Source organism: Geotrypetes seraphini, chromosome 5 (genome assembly GCF_902459505.1).
Source record: "Geotrypetes seraphini chromosome 5, aGeoSer1.1, whole genome shotgun sequence".
Lineage (NCBI taxonomy): Eukaryota > Metazoa > Chordata > Amphibia > Gymnophiona > Dermophiidae > Geotrypetes > Geotrypetes seraphini.
Genome location: NC_047088.1, coordinates 70,344,678 through 70,367,468, shown reverse-complemented (window position 1 = coordinate 70,367,468; position 22,791 = coordinate 70,344,678). Strand labels below are relative to the sequence as shown.

Below are 22,791 nucleotides of genomic sequence, written 5' to 3'. Positions count from 1 at the left end.
ATTACACAAAAGCCTAGGCCATATCTCATCTCATTAAACAATGAATAATTACCAAACCAGAAGGTTGGTTTAATAGCAATAGCACTTTAAACATTTACTCCATATGCTATCCTTTATTTACACATATGCAACAGGATTCACTGAAAAAAAAAAAAAAAGCAGTGAATTGAATGTTACAGGATTGGCCAAGTATAGGATAGCAACTTAAATCTGTCTCAGGGCATTAGTGACGATGAGTTAAGCAGTCATAACTATTTGCTGGCCATTATAAAATGAAAGTTGTATCAGCACAGTGGAAAATTTGTTTTCTTCTCAAGGCATCTTCAAGTTCATGCTTCAGAGCTGGGCTGAAGGGTGTGTATGCAAGTGCGTGTGTTTCAACTGCACCAAATGCCAAACTACCGGGAGGTAGCCTTACTCACAAATTTACTGGTTACATCCCTAGCATAGGTTTCCCTCTTTCTCCCGCTACCCTTAGCTTCAGCTCATAAAACAGATACAGAGGTCCTCAATTCCAAAGAACCAGAGAGGAGCAGCAGCTGGGGGTCTCTCTCATTACAACAGGAAGCAAGCTGGAAAGACTAGATAAGACCTATGGCTATCACTATGTTGTGAATTTGTGTTTTAGAAGCTGTAGAAAGAAAGTGCATTTTCCCTCCCCTCCCCCCCCCCCCCCCCTTTTAAGCCAGAAGCCTCTTCATTTCCAGCTCAGGCAAAATCAAAGTTGGGATTTGGAATCATGCGCCCTCAATTCATACCCACCCAGGCATGTTATATTCCCTCTCAGTAGACAAGGGTTTTTCAAATTGATTCATCCAGTTTCAAATAAGGATAATTCCATACCTATCAATTGTATATTAACTAGACATACACCAAATGAAACAGTAAATCTCCATGCTAGTGTGTGGGAAAATGGCAACTGCACAGCAGAAAGCTTTTAAAGTGCCACACCTTTTGAGGTCTGAATAAGTAAGCACAGTGCAGCATGAGTTTTAAAGGCAACAGGATCTTACACCGTGTGTCTTCTTCTGTTTAAGGTACATTAAGAATGCTATGCACGTGCCAGCCGTCATTGCCCACAACCTGGCTGAGCTCAAAAATTGCATTGTTACTACTGTGGAGTCAGTGACGGCAGAAATGCTGGTGCAAGTCTAGGAGATAATTAACTATCGTCTCAGTGGTGATCATGTAACTACGGGAAGTCACAAAGCACGTATAAGTTGACAGACAAAACTTGCAGTTTAGCTTTCGGTTGCTGTATCACCTATCACTATTTTTGAATTTAACAAATACATAGACATTTGAAAATGGAAGAATCATTTTGGAAAAACCCTTGAATTACAGGCTTTGAATCCATTCATTTAGGGGTCACACTTGTTGATGATCACAACTGCCTCCAGCCTAGGAGCTGTATCTTCACAACATCCCATGTCACTAGCAACAGATGACCCCCCCCAAAATGCAGAGCACTACCACAGAGGTACCAGGCTGACTCAAGCTGAAGAGTTTCTGCTGGAAAATAAAGAAGGAAACCACAGATATTACAAACAAGTCTTAAGGGGTGGAGATGTTCTAAAATACCCTCACCTCCACTATAAAACACACTTCAGATTCAGGACAAAGGCTGAATTTATTTTTTATTACAAATAAAAATTTTAATCACAGGTTAAGGAAGCACATAATACTGACAACCAAGGCACAGCCATACCTATGAGAACTGTCCCTTCTCCAGAAGGGCAAAGGTATTGAGCTAAACCTCCTGAGCAGCAAATCCATGAATCAAGAAAACAACTACCACCTACCAAAAGCTACATGAGCTAAAAAACTGAGGTACAGAAATATGGAAAGGATAGGAAAAACAAGTCTGGTGGAGATGAGCGAGGAGCACACTCTGGTAGGTTAGTTTTGTGAGCCTAAAAAAAAAGGGGAAGCCAAGCACTGAGCAGGGCCACAGATCCAGGACCTGCAGTGAAAGTCAGTCCACAGCCCTGATTTTTCAGAGCTCCTTTGCACAGCAGATGATAGGAAACAATTAGTATTACAATCTCACATATATGACAAATTCCACATAAAAAAGAAAACATTCCAGGTTCAAGTCGAGGGGGAGAGGGAATGGACATATCTCAAAAAGAAATTGTGGACACAGTTGTAGCAATGGCCAAACACAGAGTCAGGATTAATACAAGGGTAGGGTAAGACAAAATTATATCAAGTGTGGGCCACTGTTAATGCATCCATCTTCTCTCCTTTCTCCCCTCCCTCCAATCTAACAAAAAAAAATTCTATATTTCCCTTTTTAATCTTGTGCAAGTAGGCAATTTAGATGAAACTAAGTTGCCATGTGGGACTTAGGAAGTAAAGGCCCGAAGATAAGAAAAAACTAAAGTTAAATGAAGGCTGAAAGAGAGAAAAAAAAAAGTATATAATACATGAGAGGGTAGACAGGTTTTTTCAAACTAAGCAAGACATACAGGTAGAAGGCACATAGTGTTTTTAATTCAAAAATGATGACATCCCTCTTGCACTAAAGAATGAATGATGGCATGGGGCTGTCCAAAACCCCATCTTCAGAATCACAGCTGGGCTAGTCTCTTCCCTTCAGAGAGCATCACAGCAGTGCAGGTCAGGGCCATAAATGGCAATCCAGAGAAAGCAGCAGCAGAATCCCTAAAATCACATGAAATAAGAAAGGAGAGAGAAGTCTTTCAGGCACAGTGCTTACTAAGAGAAAAAAAAAAAAAAAAAAAAAAATTGGCCAAGTTCTACATCTTTTTGTTGCTAGTGTAAATCTCGCTGTAAGCTACACCCAATTGGTTATTTTTTATATACAGTTCTCCCCCAATATTTGCGGGGGTTCCATTTCAGGAACCCCCACGAATCTTGAAAAACCGCAAATACAGTTTTTAGCGGGGGAGACAGGAGAGAGCAGCCGGAGCACCGGCGAATGAAGGAAATCACTTGCAGTATGCTCCGACCTCCTCTTCCTGCACTAAAGTCGGGCCTCACCAATCAGGAGCTGCTTTGACACGCAGCTCCCGATTGGTGAGGCCCAACTTTAGTACAGGAAGAGGCGGTCGGAGCATACCGCGAGTGATTTCCTTCACTCGCCGGCGCTCCAACTGCCCTCTCCTGCCCGGTCATTCACAGTTGGAAAATACCGCAAATGACCAGGACCATGAATCGCTGACTGCGAATGACCAGGGGAGAACTGTATAACTTTTTTTAGATCATTAGTTTAGTGGAATATATTGAGATTCTCATGCACCCCTAATGCATTCAAATTAGCTGAAACAGTCCATGTCAGGTCCTTGTTCCGCTATTGTTTTATTTATGAATGCGTTGGACTCTGATTAAAATTTATTTGCCAGCTTGATCACCTAGTCATGGATGGGTAGCATGGAATGTTGCTACTCTTTGGGTTTCGTCCAGGTACTAGGGACCTGGATTGGTCACCAGGAGAATGGGCTACTGGGCTCGATGGACCATTGGTCTGACCCAGTAAGGCTGTTCTTATGGTTTTTTACAGCTTTTAGTAAAACAGAAAGCTAAAAACTAATTAGAAATAAAACCAAAATGACCCACACATGAGTTATACACTCAAATCACTCACACAGATTTTGTTGAGTAAAAGCAGTGTTTGGAGAAGAACAAAAAAAAAAGCAAGCTTGTAAAAATGTAGTTCATTTTTAAGGTGCGAGAGCTGAAGTGTTTGGTTTGCCAGCCCAGGATTGTGCGCTGATAAACAGACCGTTACCTCAATTAAACGAGGAAAGCAATTTTTCACAATGAGCATCAATAGGGAAATTTACACTAACCCCATCTTTAATCTAATGCTAAACACAACACAATGCACACCACATAAATTTAGGGGTCATTTTACTAAGGCACGCTAAATCAGTTACCACACCTTAGCAAATGGACCCCTTAAGTAATTAAAATTTAATTAGGCATCACCTCTTCCTATAAGGTTTCAAATAAATTTAAGATGCAAGCAGCAGTCTAATGGCAAGATGGGGGCTATCCAGTCTTAGTGTCACATCTGTGATTACCTACCAGCTGGTAAGAGATTAGCAAGGAAAAATGCGTCAGTACCTGAATAAATTCATGTAAACCGCTCTGAGCTCTCCTGGGAGAATGGTATAGAAAAACTGAATAAATAAATAAACGTATGCAACTTGTACAAAGACTATCTTGCTATCAGGGAAGGCTGGAGGTCAGACCAAGAGCAGCTGACGGACACAGGCAATCTTCATGGATAGAGAATTGTCGCTATTCTAGCCTGGCAGCTCTTGTGCTACTTTAGAGAAACACACAGTTAAAGGAGCTTGGGTGTGGCAGGAAATGACCCTGTAGCTAGGACCTTTCCTCCAAAGGATGTTTCATTCTCTTGCATCAAGAATGTGTCCTCAGATGGCAGGCAAAATCCTAAGCTTATTGCAAAGGTAGCAGACTGCACATATCACCTAGACCAGGGGTGCCCAAAAGGTCGATCGCGATCGACCAGTAGATCACAAAGGCAACACGAGTCGATCGCAATAGACTTGCGTTGCTTTTGCATTCTGTTTTCCCTGCTTCCCCGACACCAGGGCAGGCGTGTACAAGCGCCGGGCCCACAGCCTTCCCACCCCGATGTCAATTCTGACATCAGAGAGGAAGTTCCGGGCCAGCCAATCGCTACCTGGCTGGCCCAGAACTTCCTCTCTGACGTCAGAATTGACGTTGGAGTAGGAAGGCTGTGGGCCCGGCGTTTGTTTGTGCCTGGTGTCGGAGAAGCAGGGAGAAATCACCAGAGGTGGAAGGGCAGGGAGAGAGAAAGACAGACTGACAGAAAGAAAGGGGGGACAGGGAGAGAGAGAGAAAGAAAGAAAGAGAAGGGGGAAATTTTGAGGTGGGGATTTGGCTCCTTATACTGAAGAGTACCAGTATGACTGTTTATGTTTTGGGGTGGGGATTTGGCTTTGGGAAGGGGGTATATTTGTCTATTTTTGTATAGTTGTTATTGAAGTGACATTGCATATTTTAAAGTCATTTGCCTTGACCTCTTTGGAAAAAACCCCAAAAACAAACAAACCCAAATATAAATGATAATTAACATTTTCTCTGTGTACAGTGTGCTTTGCGTTTTTTTTTAATTTTATCGTTGGTAGTTCATTTTGACTTGGTCATTTTAAAAGTAGCTCGCAAGCCAAAAACGTGTGGACACCCCTAATCTAGACAATGTTAGAGGGCACTATGGAGCACCTATTGACATAGTATATGTGTATAAGCAGGAAAACACAAGGTGGCACACTTGGAACAAAAGGAAGAACAGGAGGGAGCATTTAGATAGATCAGATAAATGTTTATTGACCACACACAGACCACGTTTTGGCTTTCGCCTACATCTAGGATCAGTTACCATAAAGGGGTAAATAAAAAGGATAATAGGTAATGTCTAATGTTCCAGACTGTATAGCAGAAACCATATAGGTTTTCTTCCTGAAGAATAGTTCAGAGCTTTTCAGCAAAATGCTCTAGTAATGAAGATGGAGCCAAAAAACAGTACATGTTAGGTAAATAAAACAGTTGCTTGATCTATTGGACACACTTTCTTGATTTCTTCTGTTCATTCTACAGTCAACTCTGTTTTTCTTCTCTACTGGTAAATAATTTGTGTGGCTACCAAACTTAATAATTTTGTAAGCAATACTGTCTGGAAAGATTTGCCTCTTTGTGGATGAAATCAAAATCTGCAATAGGGTAGACACCCTGATTAGTATTGATAATGTGAAAAAGGAGCTGTGAAGCTTAAAGAACTTTCTAGAATTCGGCAGTTGAAATTTAATGCTAACAACAACAAAAAATATTAAGGGTCACAGATTTAGGCTGAAAAGAAAAAAAGCAAAGTAGTAAGAGTATAAGACTGAAGCACTTCCATACACAAAAGAAGAGGGACTTAGGGGTGTCCAATTAAGTTGTAAAATGTGCTGCTAGAGGACTTTGTTAAGGCAACTAATATGACAGGATTCAAAAGACCTCTGAAGTAGCCTGAAAAAAAAAATTGGTCAGGTATATTTCAGAAGCCATCCCTTAAAATGAGCCAAAAGATTCAAATCTATATTTTAGGATTTGCAGGGTACATTTCACTTGAACTAGCCTCTATCTGACAAAGGATGCTGGTTTCCATGGACCTTGGTGCGAGCCAACATGGCTTACCTCTTGTTCAAAAGTTGTGTTGTTTATTAATATTTATAACAAGTCAGGGAAAAAACTCTTAGCGCCCGCTTCCTCCTCAGATCTTGAAACAGAGAAAGGCCTCAGCTTTAGTTTCTCATCCTTGAAAAAAAGTCCACAATCCTCCGATTCTCCCCCCCACCCCCATCAAAGGAGGACAGAAGAATACTACTGACTGTTGACTAGTTAGGTACCACTGACTCTTACTCGAGTCTTAGCGACTTGATCAATTACAGATCTAAAGAGAGGTCGGTTTTGTGCTAGTCTGGTAAGATCCCTCCCCATGGTTGTTTTCATGTCCAGCCATCTGATTGCAGGTCACCCTCTTCGCCTGGTTCCTTTGTTTTTCCCAAACAATGTCCTTCTCCAATGATCTTTTTCTTCAGATAGTATGACCAAAATAAGACAGTGATAACGTCATCATTTGGACTTCAACTGATATAGCCGGTTTGATCTCTTCCAGAATCGATTTGTTAGTTCTTCTGGTGGTTCATGGCACACAAAATCCTTCTCCAGCACCAAAGCTCTATAGAAGCAATATTTTGACCAGAAGATAAGGTGAGTAGAGGTATAAGCAGTCAGAAGGTACTGTACATAAGAGGCACAATAGCATCTCGGGGAACTTTATCTTTCTATATACAATGTGTATATAGTCAGGCACAAGTAGATTTTAACCCTGAAAGATAGCCTAAAAAATATACCATGCAGATCTCAAGCACCACATGGGCAGGCCGACGTTTCAGAAAAACGGGTGCATAATCCTAAAATTGTCACCTTGAATATTTTTCAGAATTTTTTTGCTTGTTTATAGCTCAGATTTGAGTCTTAAATATAAAATTCCATACCATGTTAGAGGTCCATGCAAAGTGGGGCTTCACAGGGTTTTTAGAGCTTAGCGTTTTATAAAAACTGAAGATTCAATAAAACTTAGCAGGCTTGAAGACCATAAGATTCCTCCAATGTAAAATTTGCCACAGATGTTATCCACAGCAAATCAAATGACATGCAGAAAGGCAAGGAAAATCGGTCCTCATGCAGTTTTAAACTCGGGTTTTTTTGCTTTTGCTGTTTAAAATGAAAAACACCGTCTCCTATCTCTCATCACCCTTTGGAGGGCAGGGGTCAGATAACGTGTGGTCTGAAAACATGGTCAAGACAGGACTACTGTGCGTTCTGTAATTGGCTGTAAAAGCTTTAGAGTGAGGGAAGGAAGAGACTGTCCCTCCCCCAAAAAAAAAAAAACTGTCCCATGACAGCTTCAAGTGAAGAGTGCATTCTTGGCTCAGGCAGAAAAAGAGGAGAGATGTGCCTCCATGGAGCTAAAAAGAAAGAGTAGAATAAAGCATCTAATAGAGGGGAGGAGAAGCACATTTGGATTACCTTATAAGGTGAAGACTAGCAGGTGGAGAGGGAAGGAGCGCTATCACAAAAGGTCATGAGGTGCAGTGCACGCCACATCCACTGACCAAACTGCAGTTAAAAAGTTCTTACCTGAGTATGAACGTCTGGGCAGTCTAACTTGAAGGTCCAAAAACTACACATGAACTAACAGAGTTAGGAATGAGCATTTGACCTTTAGAAAAATATATATACGTGCAAAAAGACACTTGCTTGTGGCAGAGTGGAAGATGTGACCATAATGCCACAGTCATTATTAGAACTGTGCCAGCATTCCAGGAAAAACATTTACAGTATGTACAAACCTCAAGGTTCAGCATAAAAATTAAAAAGTTGCCAATTCAGCCCAAAACATCTATAAACCAGAGCCTCAGGCTTCTTGTAGCAGCTTATAAGTGAAGTCAGCAAGTTTGAGATTCTGTGGCCCAGTTGCATAAACGCTGACAATATAGAAAGAATGTGGTTAACTTTCTTTTTCTGCTCCTTTTTACTTCCAGTTCAGTTGTAAACAAGGCTGGCATCTGGCATATGACCCTTCATTTATAACCATTTTTCATTTACAGTAGAGTCCCAATTATCCAACTTTCCAGATTATCTGACATGATAATTTGACACTCCCTTCCCCTACCCTCCACACAAGATCGACCTTGCAGTCCATGGCGGTCTAGTAGTGAAATCTTGGCAGGAGCAATCTGCTTACAAAATTTTTGACAAGTGCTGGCAGCCATTTTGGTGGTGTTCTTCTACGATACTGTATATTGATGCACCTTCTTGTCCAGTTTGTCTGTCTTGACTAGATTGCAAGTTCTTTTGAGCAGGGACTCTCTCTTCTATGTTTTGATGTACAGCACTGAGTATGTCTAGTAGCGCTATAGAAATGATTAGTAGAAGTAGTAAACAACATTTTTATTTATCTGATCACCTGTCTGTCCCATATATGCCAGATAATCAGGACTCGACAATATTTTATATATCCACCTCCTTTAAGAGCATAAGAATAGCCATACTGGGTTAATATCCTGTTTCCACAGTGGCCAGTCTAGGCCTCAAGGCAGGAACCAAATTACAGCAGACTCTCAATATTCACAGGGATTAGGGGAAGAGCCGGCCCGCAAATATTGAAATATCGCAGATAAACTTTCAGGGCCAGCTCTGACTCACCCTCGTCTCCCTTCTGCTTCCTGGACCTTCCCCAGACCTTACCTGGTGGTCTAGCGGTGACACGGGGCAGGATCGATCATCCTAAGCTCCTGCTCCTCAAAATGACTGCTGTAACAATGTGTAAACAAGTAACAGTCTTCCCATCTAGAGAATGACACGGTGACAAAATTCATCACCGTTCCCGTCCCCGCGGATAACCGCGGGAAATAATCCCATGCCATTTTCTAGTGTCTATTTCAACCTTGGTCCTTCTACACCGGCATTCTTCAAAGCAAAGCTTGCGGGTCAGTGGCTGTGCCAATTCATACTCTGATTCTTATGTGAGCCAAGGATAATGAAGCCATTGTGACATCACTGATGTGATTGGTTCTTAGGCACTGGTGGAATGAGGCATTATGACATCACAATATCTGCTCTGGATACCAGAGACTGTCATTCTTTAGTGTCTATTTCAATCTCAATCCTTCTACACCAGCATTCTTCAAAGCAAAGCTTGCGGGTCAGTGGTTGTGCCCAATTATACTCTGATTCTTCCCCCTCTCCTTAAAGAATGACATGAAGATGGTTCCCGCGGGGACTGGAACAGTGATGAATTTTGTCACCGTGTCATTCTCTACTCCCATCCCCCCCAATCCAACCATCTCCCAAAATCCCAATTCCCCTTCTCCTTACCCCTACCCAGTGAGGAAAGCAGTTAATCAATCTATCTCAGAAGGCTTGACTTTACCTTCTAAGATAGGGTTACCAGATTACCTCTTTAAAAACAAAAACAAAAGGGAGGATACTTGGTCCTGCTCCATTCTGCCCCGACCCTGCCCTGTTCCACCCTCAGTCCCGCCCTGTTCTGCCACTGGTCCAGACCCCACAAGAACCTCATGTTTCCTTCCCTGAGCTCCAGGCTGCATCTGGAGGGCCTCTGCACATGCGTGGACGTCAATGTGATGCTATCAAGCTCATGCGCATCACGTCAACATCCACACATGCACAGGGGCTCTCCAGATGCAGACAAAACCCAGACAAACTGTCAACAAATATCTTCTTACTTGGGGCCGTGACACCAATAATGCTTCACAACATTCATTCCTTGGCCACACGTGCAGAACACAGGTAAACCCCATGCAAATACAGGACCACAAACTAAAAGTCCTAATAGACACAAACAAAACCCTAAGATGCCAGGCTCTACATGCAGTACAACATCAGAGAAATAGAAAGAAATATGTTTCTTCCTGAACAAGTGCACAATATGGACAGCAGATGTAAATTCTGAAGATTGACACATTTAATCACTAAATTAAAAATAAAATCACTTTTCTTACCTTTGTTGGCTGGTGATTTTATTTTTCTGTTCATCTTTTCCCAGTCTCTGGTTGTACTTCCTTCTGTCTGTGCTCTTAACTATGTTTCCACTGGGGCCTTCTTTTTCATTTGCTGTTTTTCTCTCCTTCATTTCTGCCCTACATCCATTTTTGGCATTAATTTTTAATATTTAACTTTCTTCCATTTTTCTGCTTCCTCCTCAAATCTACTTTTCCATGTCTTCCCTTCCCATCTATCCATATGTACCATCTTCTCCCTATTTCTTCACCCCATCTATCCATAAACAGCATTTCTTCCATCTTCTCACCTTCCCCACTCTTCCCATCCCTATGTAATATCTCCACCCTTGCTCTCCCCTTCTCTTTCCCCACCCCTCCATCCCTGTGTACCATCTCCTCCTTCACTTTCCCTCTCCTGTGGTCTGACATCTGTATTCCCTCTCTCTCTCTCCTAAGGTCTGAGATCTTTCTCTGCTCTTTTCCACAGCCTGGCATCTCTCCCCTCCTTCCTTTCTCTTCTCCCCCTTTTGTGGTCTGGCATCTGTCTTTCCCTTCCCCTCCCCCTTCCTTTTCCTGATCAGATATCTCTTGCCTTACCTTCCCCTCCTCCCATGGTATCTGTCTGCCCCTTCCCTTTCTTCCCGTGCAGGTCTAGAAAGTTTGAATAGAGAAAGAGGACAAGATCTATTTCCATGAATTGCTGAAAATAGTTCAATCAAAGTTTGGCACCAAAGAAAAATTGTATGATTGCTCAAAAGACCCATCCGAGGCAGGCTAAGAGCCGAAACACTGATACTTTCTCCTGAAATAAAGAAATATATGTCCCAGCTCTTCAAGCATCTACACTCTTTATTGAAGATTTATGGACGTACAGGAGGGGGAAATGGGAGGGCACAAGCATGGCATGGAGGGCGAAGAGCTGCAAGTGCCCTCTCTCTCCACACCACTGGCCTCACTACTTTCTCTCAAAGTTCCTCTTCTCACCCATCTATTTTCTTACTTGCTCCCTTTTACCCATCTTCCTCCCTTATTGAAGCTTACCAGACATCGTAGATTTTTTTTTTTGGGGGGGTGGGGACTGTCCCTGGCAGCATCTTTTAATTTCCTGGCTACATCCATCATCTCAAAGGTAGTGATCACTGGGCAGCTTCAACCTTGTCCCCAGGCTGACAGCAACCAGAGAGTGCATACAGAGCTGGGATTACCTTTCTTAGTCCCTGGGTGCTTCTAACCCTCTATCCTCCTGTCTGCATGGGTCAGAAAAAGGAGAGGCAAGCAATCACCAGCCCTGTGCTCCTGCTAGTTGGATTGGGGGAGGAAGTAGAGAGAAAGACCCCAAAGATAGGCAAGCAGTGAATCATTGAGCGATAAGAAAAAAAATAAAATAAAAAAATAACCCACAGAAGAAAACAAAACCAGAGAGATACCAAATGTTGGAATGACTTCATTTTTTGAAAGAAATTAAACCTATATAAAAGAATCTTGGACCTCAATCTTAATATTATGGTTGGTGTGTATGTCCCACAGAAAGATTTTCATGATCTGGAAAAGATAAATTCGATTGGATACTGTGTCCGATGTCTATTTCGCTTATGAGTAGGGCACATCCCAGATTAGCCGATACGAGTCTCTAAACATTTTGTGGGATGTAAAACAAAAAAATACTGATAGGACATTTATTGTCTTAAGATGACTGTATTGACATCTAGTAAAATTATCTCCTAAAAAGGTAGTCTCCTAATGAACTTCCCCAATCGTGCGGTCCTGGAACCAAGAGGGAAGCCCCCGACCTGGTAGGGGAGGTTACTAAATTATTGATAACTTAATCAGTCCAAACACAAGAGTTGTGAGGAAGAGATGTCACCAGTCAGGATGTTGTACAACTAGTAGATCTTTATTGGGTCTATCAGTCTGGACTCAACACGGACAGTGTTTCTGGACAATACACAGTATCGTAGAACACCACCCGACCATGTGCCCAAGGCCCCGCCACCAGGAGGGACCTAAGGCTCCCGGGCCTATTCTGATTGGCCCAGGTGCCTTAGGCCCCACCAGTAGGCGGAGCTTTGGGACGGATGGGCCAATCCGGCCTCATTCCGTCGTTGGCTGCCTGCCGGACAGGCGGGTTTGGCTCCCGTCTGTCCGGCCAACTACACAAAGGTACGGGGAAGGGGGGGTGGGGGTGTCGTGGGGGTCGGCCAGGGGGGTCGTGGGTCGGCTGGGGGGGTGGTTGGAGGTTCTTGGGGGGGCGGTCGTTGGCGAGAGGGGGTTTGCGTCGAGGGCAGGAGGGCCTGGGATCCCTCCTGCCCGTAATGTAGTGCGGGTGGGGGTAGGGGGTCACCGTGGCCAGGAGGGTTTGGGCTCCCTCCTGGCCCGAACAACTAGCGGGGGGGGTCGCCAGGGCCAGGAGGACTTGGGCTCCCTCCTGGCCCGAACAACTAGCGGGGGGGGGGGGTCGCCAGAGCCAGGAGGGCTTGGGTTTCTTCCTGGCCCGATATTGTTGGGGAGTTGGGGAGTCGGCGGGGCAAGAGGGCTTGACGTCAGAGAAAGGGCGGGACCGCCAAGAGGAAGCAGCAGGACACCGGTAGGAGCTTCTACATGATGGGGGGGGGGGTCGGGAGGCTTTGGGGGTGCGAGCGGTCCTTCAGGGTGGGGGTGTGGGTGCGTGCGAGTGGTCCTTCGGGATGGGGGTGCGAGCGGTCCTGCCGGGGGGGGGGGGGTGAATCGGACGTCGGGGGGGCATCAGGCTTTCAGGGTGGGGACAGGACTTCAAGGGGGAGAGGAGAGTCGGGGCGGGCGAAAGGAGAGTCGGGGTGGGCGAAAGGAGAGTCGGGCGGTGACGGGAGAGTCGGGCAGCATGCGCGGTATACGGGTGTGCGCGGTATACAAAAATTTTTTTACATATATTTCAGTTTCCCGCACGCTATACCCGTGTGTGCGTTTTACACGGGTGCGCGTTATCTACGTGAAAATACGGTATATTGTTTGTGTGTGTGTATATATTTGAAAAATGAATGGAAAAAATGGTGTTACAATTAGTACTATTATGGGGCGTGGTCTGGGGCGGAGATGGGCACGACTTAGCTCAGTGTTCTTCAATTGCCGGTCCGCGGACTGGTGCCGGTCCACAAAATAATTATTTTATTTCCGCCAGTCCATAGGTGTCAGAAGTTGAAGAACACTGTATTAGTACATCCATTTTCTGTACATAAAGGTGTGTAGGTACACCAGTCCACACTACTGGCTCTTACATACCTTGATGGCTGCCATGTTTAGTGTCCAATTAGACCATCTCGTATTGGTTGTTTGTGATGTAGCGGGATAGACAGCAGGCCAGGAATATTCCAATCAACTACAGGAAGATTTTAAAAACCCAGATAATGAACAAAAAAAAATAACATCTTTTGCACAATCATAGAAAGAGCACACAAAAGTCTTAATGTAAGAAAAAGACAAATGGATTTTTACCTGGAAACAGGCAATTCCAAAGGAAATGCCAGCCACAACACCCATATTTGACTCCATGACTGTTGTCACGCTGGCAAAGCAACCCTAAGCAAACAAAAAAAAAAAATAACACAGTGGCTGCCTAGGACAGAATCACATTACAGCTGTGATGGCTGCAGCAGGACTTGGTGAACTATCCCATCAAAACAAGACTAATCAAAGTTATGACGACATTAGATAAAGCCCCTGCTGACACACAAGGCTGAAATGCTTCTTTGTTTGCCTACTCACCTGGTTAAATACCTTCCCTTCAGCTACAGTCATGTTCTTCAGCTCATCCTTGGTACAGTTGGCAAATTTACAGCAGCTGTGGGGCAGGCCATTCTCCCTGAAGTACTGACTGCTTGCCCAGTCTGTGAAGTTGTTGACGCCGCAACAATGAAGCTTTAAAAATAGACAGAAATAATGACTACTCTTAATTAGCATTAGTTAACACAGATCTCCTCTCTCCTCTTTAATTATTATGCCATCCACCCACAACCGTGGAACTTCCTTCACTAGGCCCCTGCCCTGCGCACAGCTCCACTTAAGCTGTTCCAGCATTTCTCTCTGCCCCAGCCAGATTAAAGAAGGTGGCCAGCCATAACCACCAGATGCTACTGTACCAGTCACCAAAGGAAGGCTTGGGCCTAAGCTCCATTTACATTTATCGTACCAATGATTAGAATTCATCATTTGAACGTGACCTTTAGCAATCAAAAGAAACATTTTCCAAAAAGAGTATTTGATTTATTTTTTTCACTTAACAAGAATTCGCATGTTTCTAAAATCAATTTATAAATCCACTCTAAGCTAAAAAGTAAACCAAACAAATCTGCCAAAAAGCATATTTTTAAAAAAATATGGGCTTATAACATAAGCCTTCTACATATTAAACACTTTTTTAAAAGCCATTTATAATGATTTTTCTAAAACCCAAATATTTTTACCAAGACGAGCTTTAGGGGGAAGGGTATTCCATAATTTGGATGCAATTATGGTAACTAAAACTGGAACAGATAGAAGGCCTCTTGCAATGAATGGAGAACCTGGGTTGAACTATAAATACTCAATCTTTGTATCTTCTACGATAGTGTGGTTAGAGCTACAGTCTCAGCACCCTGAGGTTGTGGGTTCAAACCCCGCACTGCTCCTTGTGATCCTGAGCAAGTCACTTTTAATCCTCCACTACCCCAGGTACATTAGACAGATCGGGCAGGACAGAAAGGGAAAATGCTCGGGTACCTGATTTGTAACCCGTTCTAAGCTCCTTTGGGAGGATGGGCTAAAATAAATAAGATCTTCAGCCAGTCTCATGAAGCTAAAATATGAAGAAGACTTTGAAAGACTGAAAGTCTTCCGTCTCTGTAAATAATACTGTTATTGTTCTGTCTCCTCTGCTCATAACCTTGAAGTCATCTTCGACTCCAACCTCTCATTTTCTACCCACATTCAAAAGACTGCTAAAGTCTGTCATTTCTATCACCTCTTCCTCTCTGAATACACTACCCGAACTCTTGTTCACACTCTCGCTACCATATTTCCCCATGTAGAGGCCACTTCCATGTATAGGCCGCAGGAAATAATGATTTAGATTTTAAAACGCTTAGATAAGCCGCCCCATGTTACTAGCCACGGCTTATCTAAGGGTTTTAAAACCTAAATCAGCCTATACAATAGGGTGGCCTTTACATCCCTCTACCCCCAATAAATACCTTCGCCGGCTGCCTCCTGCCTCGTCACAGCCAGCAGTGCAGGGCAGGAGCATTCTTTTCAGCATTCAGCCGGCGCTGCTCTGCTTCCTCAATGCCTGTGGAGTCCCACAAGAACTGGCACAGGCATTGAGGAAGCAGCATGGGGCCGGCTGGACGCTGAAAAGATCGCTCCTGCCCTGCACCGCTAGCTGCAACGAGGCAGGAGGCAGCCAGTAGCCATCCAGAAGGGAGCTGCAAGTACGGGGGACTCTGCGGCTGATCTTCCAATGGGGCGGCCTATACACGATATCTTTAGATAGGCCACCCCATATAAGGAAGCCGCATCCATTGCAGGAGATTGTAAAACCCATGTATAAGCCGTGGCCTATACATGGGGAAATACGGTACTGCAAACTGCTTCTAATAGGTCTCTTGCTGAACTGCCTCTCCAGCCTACAATCTGTACAAAAACTCTGCTGCACAACTTACTTCTGACAACCTCACTACACTCACCTCATCCCTCTCCTTAAAATCACTTCAATGGCTTCCAATTAACCTTCACATACAGTTCAAACTCCTATTAGTAACCTACAAGTGTGTTCATTCTGCAGCCCATCAGCATCTTTCCTCTCTCTCCTTATACACCTCCCCAAGAACTCCGTTCCTCAGAAAAATTGTTTATCTGTACCCTTTTCCTCCACTTCAAATTCAGACTTTGTTCCTTTCATCTTTCCACCCCTGTATGCCTGGAATAAACTAACCGAGTTCATCTATCCACCTATACTGAAAGGCAGTTTGCAATCCTCTCTCCCAGGCAGGCACTTACTTTACGCTGGATGGTGTCTACAGCCTTGCTGCTGGCATCTGGAGGGTCTCTGTAATCATCCTGGGCCTTCTTGTAGCTCATCTTAAAGCTGCTCTTAATCTGCAGGTGAAGAAATGTGAAATGAGACACAGTGCTATCACCATCAAACCTGTTCCCATCAAACCTATTCCCAAAATCAACACTTGCAGATCCTACTGTCTCCAAAACTATTATTCTCTTTGTGCATCCTCTCTTGTAACAAAAAAAACCAAACCCTCCACTCCGCTAACGCTAATGCTCCGCAAAGTCATGTGGAAAACTCAGGTCTTCTAAACACACAGTCAGAAAGGACTGCTGAGACTATCAGCCAAATCCAGTGCCTCTTGGAGAGGGAGGACAGAAAAGTCTCAAACCATTGTAAAAAATAGTGACGTGGTTGAGAATTTAGTATTCAGGCTCAGTAGATGAAAAAGCAGCTTTTTGTTCTGTTGTAAGAATAGGTGGTTTGAATTATAGTCCTAGACTTGTGTATTGAATGCAGGGGTGCCCAAGTTTTCTCAGTGGGCCACATGATCTTAAATGGGAACAGCATGAAAATTTAACTCATCAAAATATGCGACACTTCTGAAATTGTAACTTCATATCTACCAAATACATTTTGTAATACTTCAAAATCATATGTGCTAGCTAACTAGGCAGGGCCAGCCCTGGTGCTAAGCAAACTACATGTCTACCTAGGGTAGCAGAATAGCACTTAAAAGCCCCATGCCATACTGAGAACCACATTAAAGTATAGGCCTGTCCTCAAGGCTTGCCACATCTCACCCCTTCCAACAGGACATCTGCATCAGGGAGGGGAGGCATGCAGGGGGAGGGGGCAGAATTTGGTAGTACTTGAGGGTGGCCCTGTGCCTGAAAGGTCCCACACTAATGCTGGAGTTTCAATGCAGACAGCAGCCAAAAAAAATGGCCAGGAGGTGAAAGGAGATATGCTGGACTAATTAGTTAAGACCTTGAGCTGCTCTATGGGTGGGGAGGGGCCTAATAATAAATTATAAATATAAGCTCCAATTCTCAGCTCTTAGTTATTCCAAGCAAAATCCTTTGTATTTTTGATTAAATACCCATTAACTAATACATGGCTCATTATTACATTCTGAACAAATAAAAAGGTGAAAAGTTGTTAGCTGTACTGTGTATCACTATTCACCCTGTCCCAACTCAAAAATCAAAGAAATTTAAATATGGGGAACTTACAGGAGCCGAAAGGTTAGATCATAAGAACATAAGAATCAATGGCTCAGATCAATGGTCCATCAAGCCCAGTAGCCCATTCTCACAGTGTCCAATCCAGGTCCCTAGTACCTGGCCAAAACCCAAGGAGTAACAACATTCCATGCTACTGATCCAGGACAGGCAGTAGCTTCCCCCATGTCTTTCTCAATAAGAAACTATGGACTTTTCCATCAGGAAATTGTCCAAACCTTTCTTAAAACCAGCTAGGCTAGCCGCTCTTACCACAACCTCTGGCAATGCATTCCAGAGCATAACTATTCTCCGAATGAAAAAATATTTCCTCCTATTGATTTTAAAAGTATTTCCCTGTAACTTCATCGAGTGTTCCCTAGTCTTTGTAATTTCTGATGGAGTGAAAAATTGATCCACTTGTACCCGTTCTACTCCACTCAGGATTTTGTAGACTTCAATCATATCTCCCCTCAGTCGTCTCTTCTCCAAGCTGAAGAGCCCTAACCGTTTTAGTCTTTCCTCATATGAGTGGAGTTCCATCCCCTTTATCATCTTGGTTGCTCTTCTATGAATCTTTCTAGCACCACTATATCTTTCTTGAGATAAGGAGACCAGAATTGAACACAATACGCTAGATGAGGTCGCACCATAAAGCGATACAAGGGCATTATAACATTCTTAGTCTCGTTAACCATCCCTTTTAAAATAATTCCTTGCATCCTGTTTGCTTTTTTGGTTGCCGCCACACATTGAGTGGAAGGTTTCATCGTATTGTCTACGTTGACACCCAATTGGGAGCTAATCTCCAAGGTGGACCCTAGCATCTGGTAACTGTGATTCGGGTTATTCTTCCTAGTGATCCGGGAAACTACAGACCTGCGAGTCTGACCTCGGTACTGGGAAAGATGGTAGAATCACTGATAAAGGATAGCATCATTGATCACCTTGATGGACACGGGCTGATGAGGACCAGTCAGCACGGTTTTAGCAAAGGCAGATCGTGTTTGACGAACTTGCTGCACTTCTTTGAGGGAGTAAACAGACAGATAGACAAGGGCGATCCGGTTGACATTGTATATCTGGATTTTCAGAAGGCGTTCAACAAGGTTCCGCATGAACGACTTCTTTGGAAAATTGCGAGCCATGGAATCAAGGATGAAATACTCACATGGATTAAAAACTGGCTGGAGCATAGGAAACAGAAAGTGGGGGTAAATCCGGACAATACTCCGACTGGAAGAGCGTCACCAGTGGGGTGCCGCAGTGCTCGGTGCTTGGTCCCGTGCTCTTTAACATCTTTATAAATGATCTGGACATAGTTATGAAAAGCGAGGTGATTAAATTTACGGACGATATGAAGTTATTCAGAGTAGTGAAGATGCAGGGGGATTGCGAAGATCTGCAACGTGACATAATCAGGCTCAAGGAATGGGCATCGACATGGCAGATGAGGTTCAACGTGGATAAGTGTAAAGTGATGCACATCGGTAACAAAAATCTCATACTCGAATACAGGATGTCTGGGGCGGGACTTGGAGAGACCTCCCAGGAAAAGGACTTGGGAGTTCTGATCGACAAGTTGATAAAGCAAACCATGCAATGTGCGGTGGCAGCAAAAAGGGCAAACAGAATGCTAGGAATGATAAAGAAGGGGATCACGAACAGATCAGAGAAGGTTATCATGCCCCTGTACCGGGCCATGGTGCGCCCTCACCTGGAGTACTGCGTCCAGCACTGGTCACCGTACATGAAGAAGGACATGGTACTACTCGAAAGGGTCCACAGAAGAGCGACTAAGATGGTTAAGGGGTTGGAGGAGCTGCCGTACAGCGAAAGATTAGAGAAACTGGGCCTCTTCTCCCTTGAACAGAGGAGATTGAGGGGGGACATGGTCGAAACATTCAAGGTACTGAAGGGGATAGACTTAGTAGATAAAGACAGGTTGTTCACCTCTCCAAGGAAGGGAGAACGAGAGGGCACTCTCTAAAGTTGAAAGGGGATAGATTCCGTACAAACGTAAGGAAGTTCTTCTTCACCCAGAGAGTGGTAGAAAGCTGGAACGCTCTTCCAGAGGCTGTTATAGGGGAAAACACCCTCCAGGGATTCAAGACAAAGTTAGACAATTTCCTGCTGAACAAGAACGTGCACTGTTAGGGCTAGTCTCGGTTAGGGTGCTGGTCTTTGACCAGAGGGCCACCACGTGAGCGAGCTGCTGGGCATGTAATAAGCGATTTATCAAATTTAAATAAACTTGAAACTTGCATGATGGACCACTGGTCTGACCCAGCAGCGGCAATTCTTATGTTCTTATCTGTCACTTGGACACCCAGTTTTCCAATAAGTTAAATAGCACCTGTCCAAGTACAGACCCCTGTGGCACTTCACCGTTTCCTCTATTGAGAAAAATGACCCTTTAACCCTACCCTCTGTTTTCTATCCGATAACCAATTCCTAATCCACAACTGAACTTTGCCACTTATCCCATGACTCTTTAATTTTCTCAAGAGCCTCTCATGAGGAACTTTATCAAAAGCTTTCTGAAAATCTAGATACACTATATCAACCAGCTCACCTTTATCCACATGTTTATTCACTAGGACCATCACCATAACCAACAAGCCAGCTCCCATATACCATCCTGATGGAGACTAGGCACAATCTCATAAGGAAGGGCAATGACAAAATCTTGAATGTAGGGCCTGGATAACCAGTGAATTGAAGCCCCGCTCTTGGCTGTCCACACTCACCTCATGTCTGAAGACAAAACCTACAATGGCTGCTACCAGTTCAACTAGGAAGATGATGGTCAGGAACATGGCATACTATGGAAAGAACAGAAGAAAAAAAAAATCAAAATCAAAAAGCATTAGAAGATGAACTGCTGCTTGGTGGAGACACAAAACAGAGTTAAAGGCATAGCTCAGTCAGAGCTGCATTAAACTGGAGACAGGAACTCTGGCAACAGGATCACCAGCTCCAGAGATTAACACCCAACAAAAAAGTGTGTTAAGCAAACACTCCTTCCAATCAGTACCTCTATTCGACAAGTGTGTGTTGTGTGTGATCTATGCCCCCTTTTGAGCTGTAAGGAGTAAGAGCCAGAGATTATGTCTCATTCAAGAACAGCTGGGAAGTTATTTTACTGAAAAAAAAAATATCCCCATGTGGTGATGAGAAGAAAGAAAGAAAGAGGAAAAAAAAAAAGTTACATGTTTTAGAAGAGCAAGCCTTCCAGAGGGACCCAGCTGAACCCCTGCAAATATTCTGGAGAAGTAACTGGGAAGGAAGGAATGTCCAAAACCTCCTGTCTCAGGGGTATCTGCTTGGCAATGTCATGTCCATTTACCCAGAAGATACAACACATGCATGTATTTGGAAAGATGTCCATATAGGCAGATCTCCACATGCAATGGAGGCAGAGCAGTAGTACAACAATTCATATCTACCGTGTTTCCCCGAAAATAAGTGCTAGCAAGATTTTCAGGGTCAGTCTTAATATAAGCCCTACCCCCAAAATAAGCCCTAGTCCCGGGATTCGCCGGCAGTTTCCCTTCCCTCCCTCCCATCCCTTGTGCAACAGAATCCTTGAGAGAGCACCCCCCCAAGCACCCAAACCCGCCACGCAGCCAAATCCCCATCCTTCCCTCCCTCCCATTGGACCCCTGCCGCATCGGGCCAGCAGCACTCTAACAGGCTGCTACGGCCTTGTCCCCCCGTGAACTCTGCTGCGTTACAGTCCTAATAGCAGGGAGAGAAGTGTGTCTATTATCCCACTCAATTAGTGTCAGTTTACAGGACATTATAGGACAGTCCCTAAAATTTGAGCAGAGAACTGGATAACATAAGTGCCTGGGGAACTTTGAACAATATAACACTCTGCCTAATGAGATTAAGTAACTTCAGTGCCTGGGCTATATTTCTGTCTAGAAGCCAGAATTTGGCCAAGCCCTTCAAAGAACGGGTATTTCCTGTGAATGCCAACAGACAGACTGCACATTAAACCATACACAGTTCCATGTATTCACCACAGAGCTGGATATTGTCTCAGAAAGGCTTGACAGCGGAGTTGGTTTCTGCTCCTGCATTATTAAAACTGAACAGATCCCAGCTCTGGCACACAGTAAAAAGGGAAAATTCTCAGCTGCTTAAAAAATAGGTTTACAGGTGTGGCAGGTCATGCCTCCAAGATGTCATCTTTGACTAGGATCAAAGTCCCCTGGGATAAACTGTGTGAGAGGGCATCATTCATAAGTGTTGTTTAGACTTGCAATGGTTCTCAGTCTTGTCCTGGAGGACTATCAGCCAGTCAGCATGAGAGAAAGAATTGCATGCTTACCATCTCCATTAAAAGCAAATCTCCCTCATGCATATTCATTAGGAACATCCTGAAATCCGAACAAGTTGGTGGTCCCCCAGGACAGGTTTGAGAACCACTGGTTTAGAGCACCGTTTTCCTACCAAGATACCCTGGTGTGCCAACAAAAAATAAAGTAAACCAAAGTCAGACCTCCACTATATATATATGTTCAAATCACAATAGTTCCTCAGAATGCCACATAATAAAGTAGTGTGGTAGCCGTCCTCACTGGAACATTTTTTTGTGAATATTGAACTAAGGTGCAACTTCTTGTTATGTCTTGTAATAAGTTATAAAAATTTATAAAGCGTCAGTGCATTATTTATAAAGCATACCGGAGAGCCTGCCTTCTTCTCCGGTCCTCCCTGCATCGAGAGAGGAGCGTGGGAGCCCTGCTCCGCCCCCCTCCCGACACAGAGGAGCCGACTTTCGACAACTTTTGCCACCGGAGAGCCTGCCTTCTTCTCCGGTCCTCCCTGCATCGAGAGAGGAGCGTGGGAGCCCTGCTCCGCCCCCCTCCCGACACAGAGAAGCCGACTTTCTACAACTTTTGCCACCGGAGAGCCTGCCTTCTTCTCCGGTCCTCCCGGCATCGAGAGAGGAGCGTGGGAGCCCTGCTCCGCCCCCCTCCCGACACAGAGGAACCTTCTTTGGAAAACTTTCGCCACACCGGAAGAGCCTGCCCTCACATCGGCCCCCCTCTGCATTGAGGAGAGGAGCGTGGGAGCCCTACTCCGCCCCCTCCCGACACAGGAGAACTCATAGCTGACTGCTACCCCAACTCAAACACCCACAATCTTACAATAATACATGTGCATTCTTTTGCAAATATTATCGGTAACGACAGAAAACTAACATAACTTTTAACACTCTGCAACAGTCATCTATTGCCCAAGCCTCTCCTGGCTTAGCTACAACAGCAGGACTTAGCCAACACTTGATAGGGAGACTCTCCTGAATTCCATCCGACCCAACACCCATTCCCCCTTCCTGTCATGCCCCCAACTCTTCAAGCTACCACCTTCCCCGCCCCCCCTCCCACCACTTTTCAAACCACCCTCCCAACCACCCCCACTTCCACCACTTCCCCTACACTCCTTACAACACTAT

The 22,791-nt window shown here is 44.3% G+C and overlaps 1 protein-coding gene across 2 annotated transcripts in view; it reads right to left on the bottom strand.

Moving 5' to 3' along the window:
* Positions 1–1,611: 1,611 nt before the first annotated feature.
* TSPAN6 (tetraspanin 6) overlaps positions 1,612–22,791 on the bottom strand; it is a 34,264-nt gene continuing 13,084 nt past the window's right edge. For both annotated transcript variants that reach the window (XM_033945136.1, XM_033945137.1), the window contains exons 3-8: positions 20,072–20,146; positions 16,098–16,196; positions 13,830–13,982; positions 13,560–13,643; positions 13,347–13,443; positions 1,612–2,667 (exon numbers count right to left, since the gene is read on the bottom strand). In XM_033945136.1, coding sequence (XP_033801027.1) covers positions 13,375–13,443; positions 13,560–13,643; positions 13,830–13,982; positions 16,098–16,196; positions 20,072–20,146 — 480 coding nt within the window. In that variant the 3' untranslated portion in view covers positions 1,612–2,667; positions 13,347–13,374. The remainder of the gene's footprint in view (positions 2,668–13,346; positions 13,444–13,559; positions 13,644–13,829; positions 13,983–16,097; positions 16,197–20,071; positions 20,147–22,791) is intronic.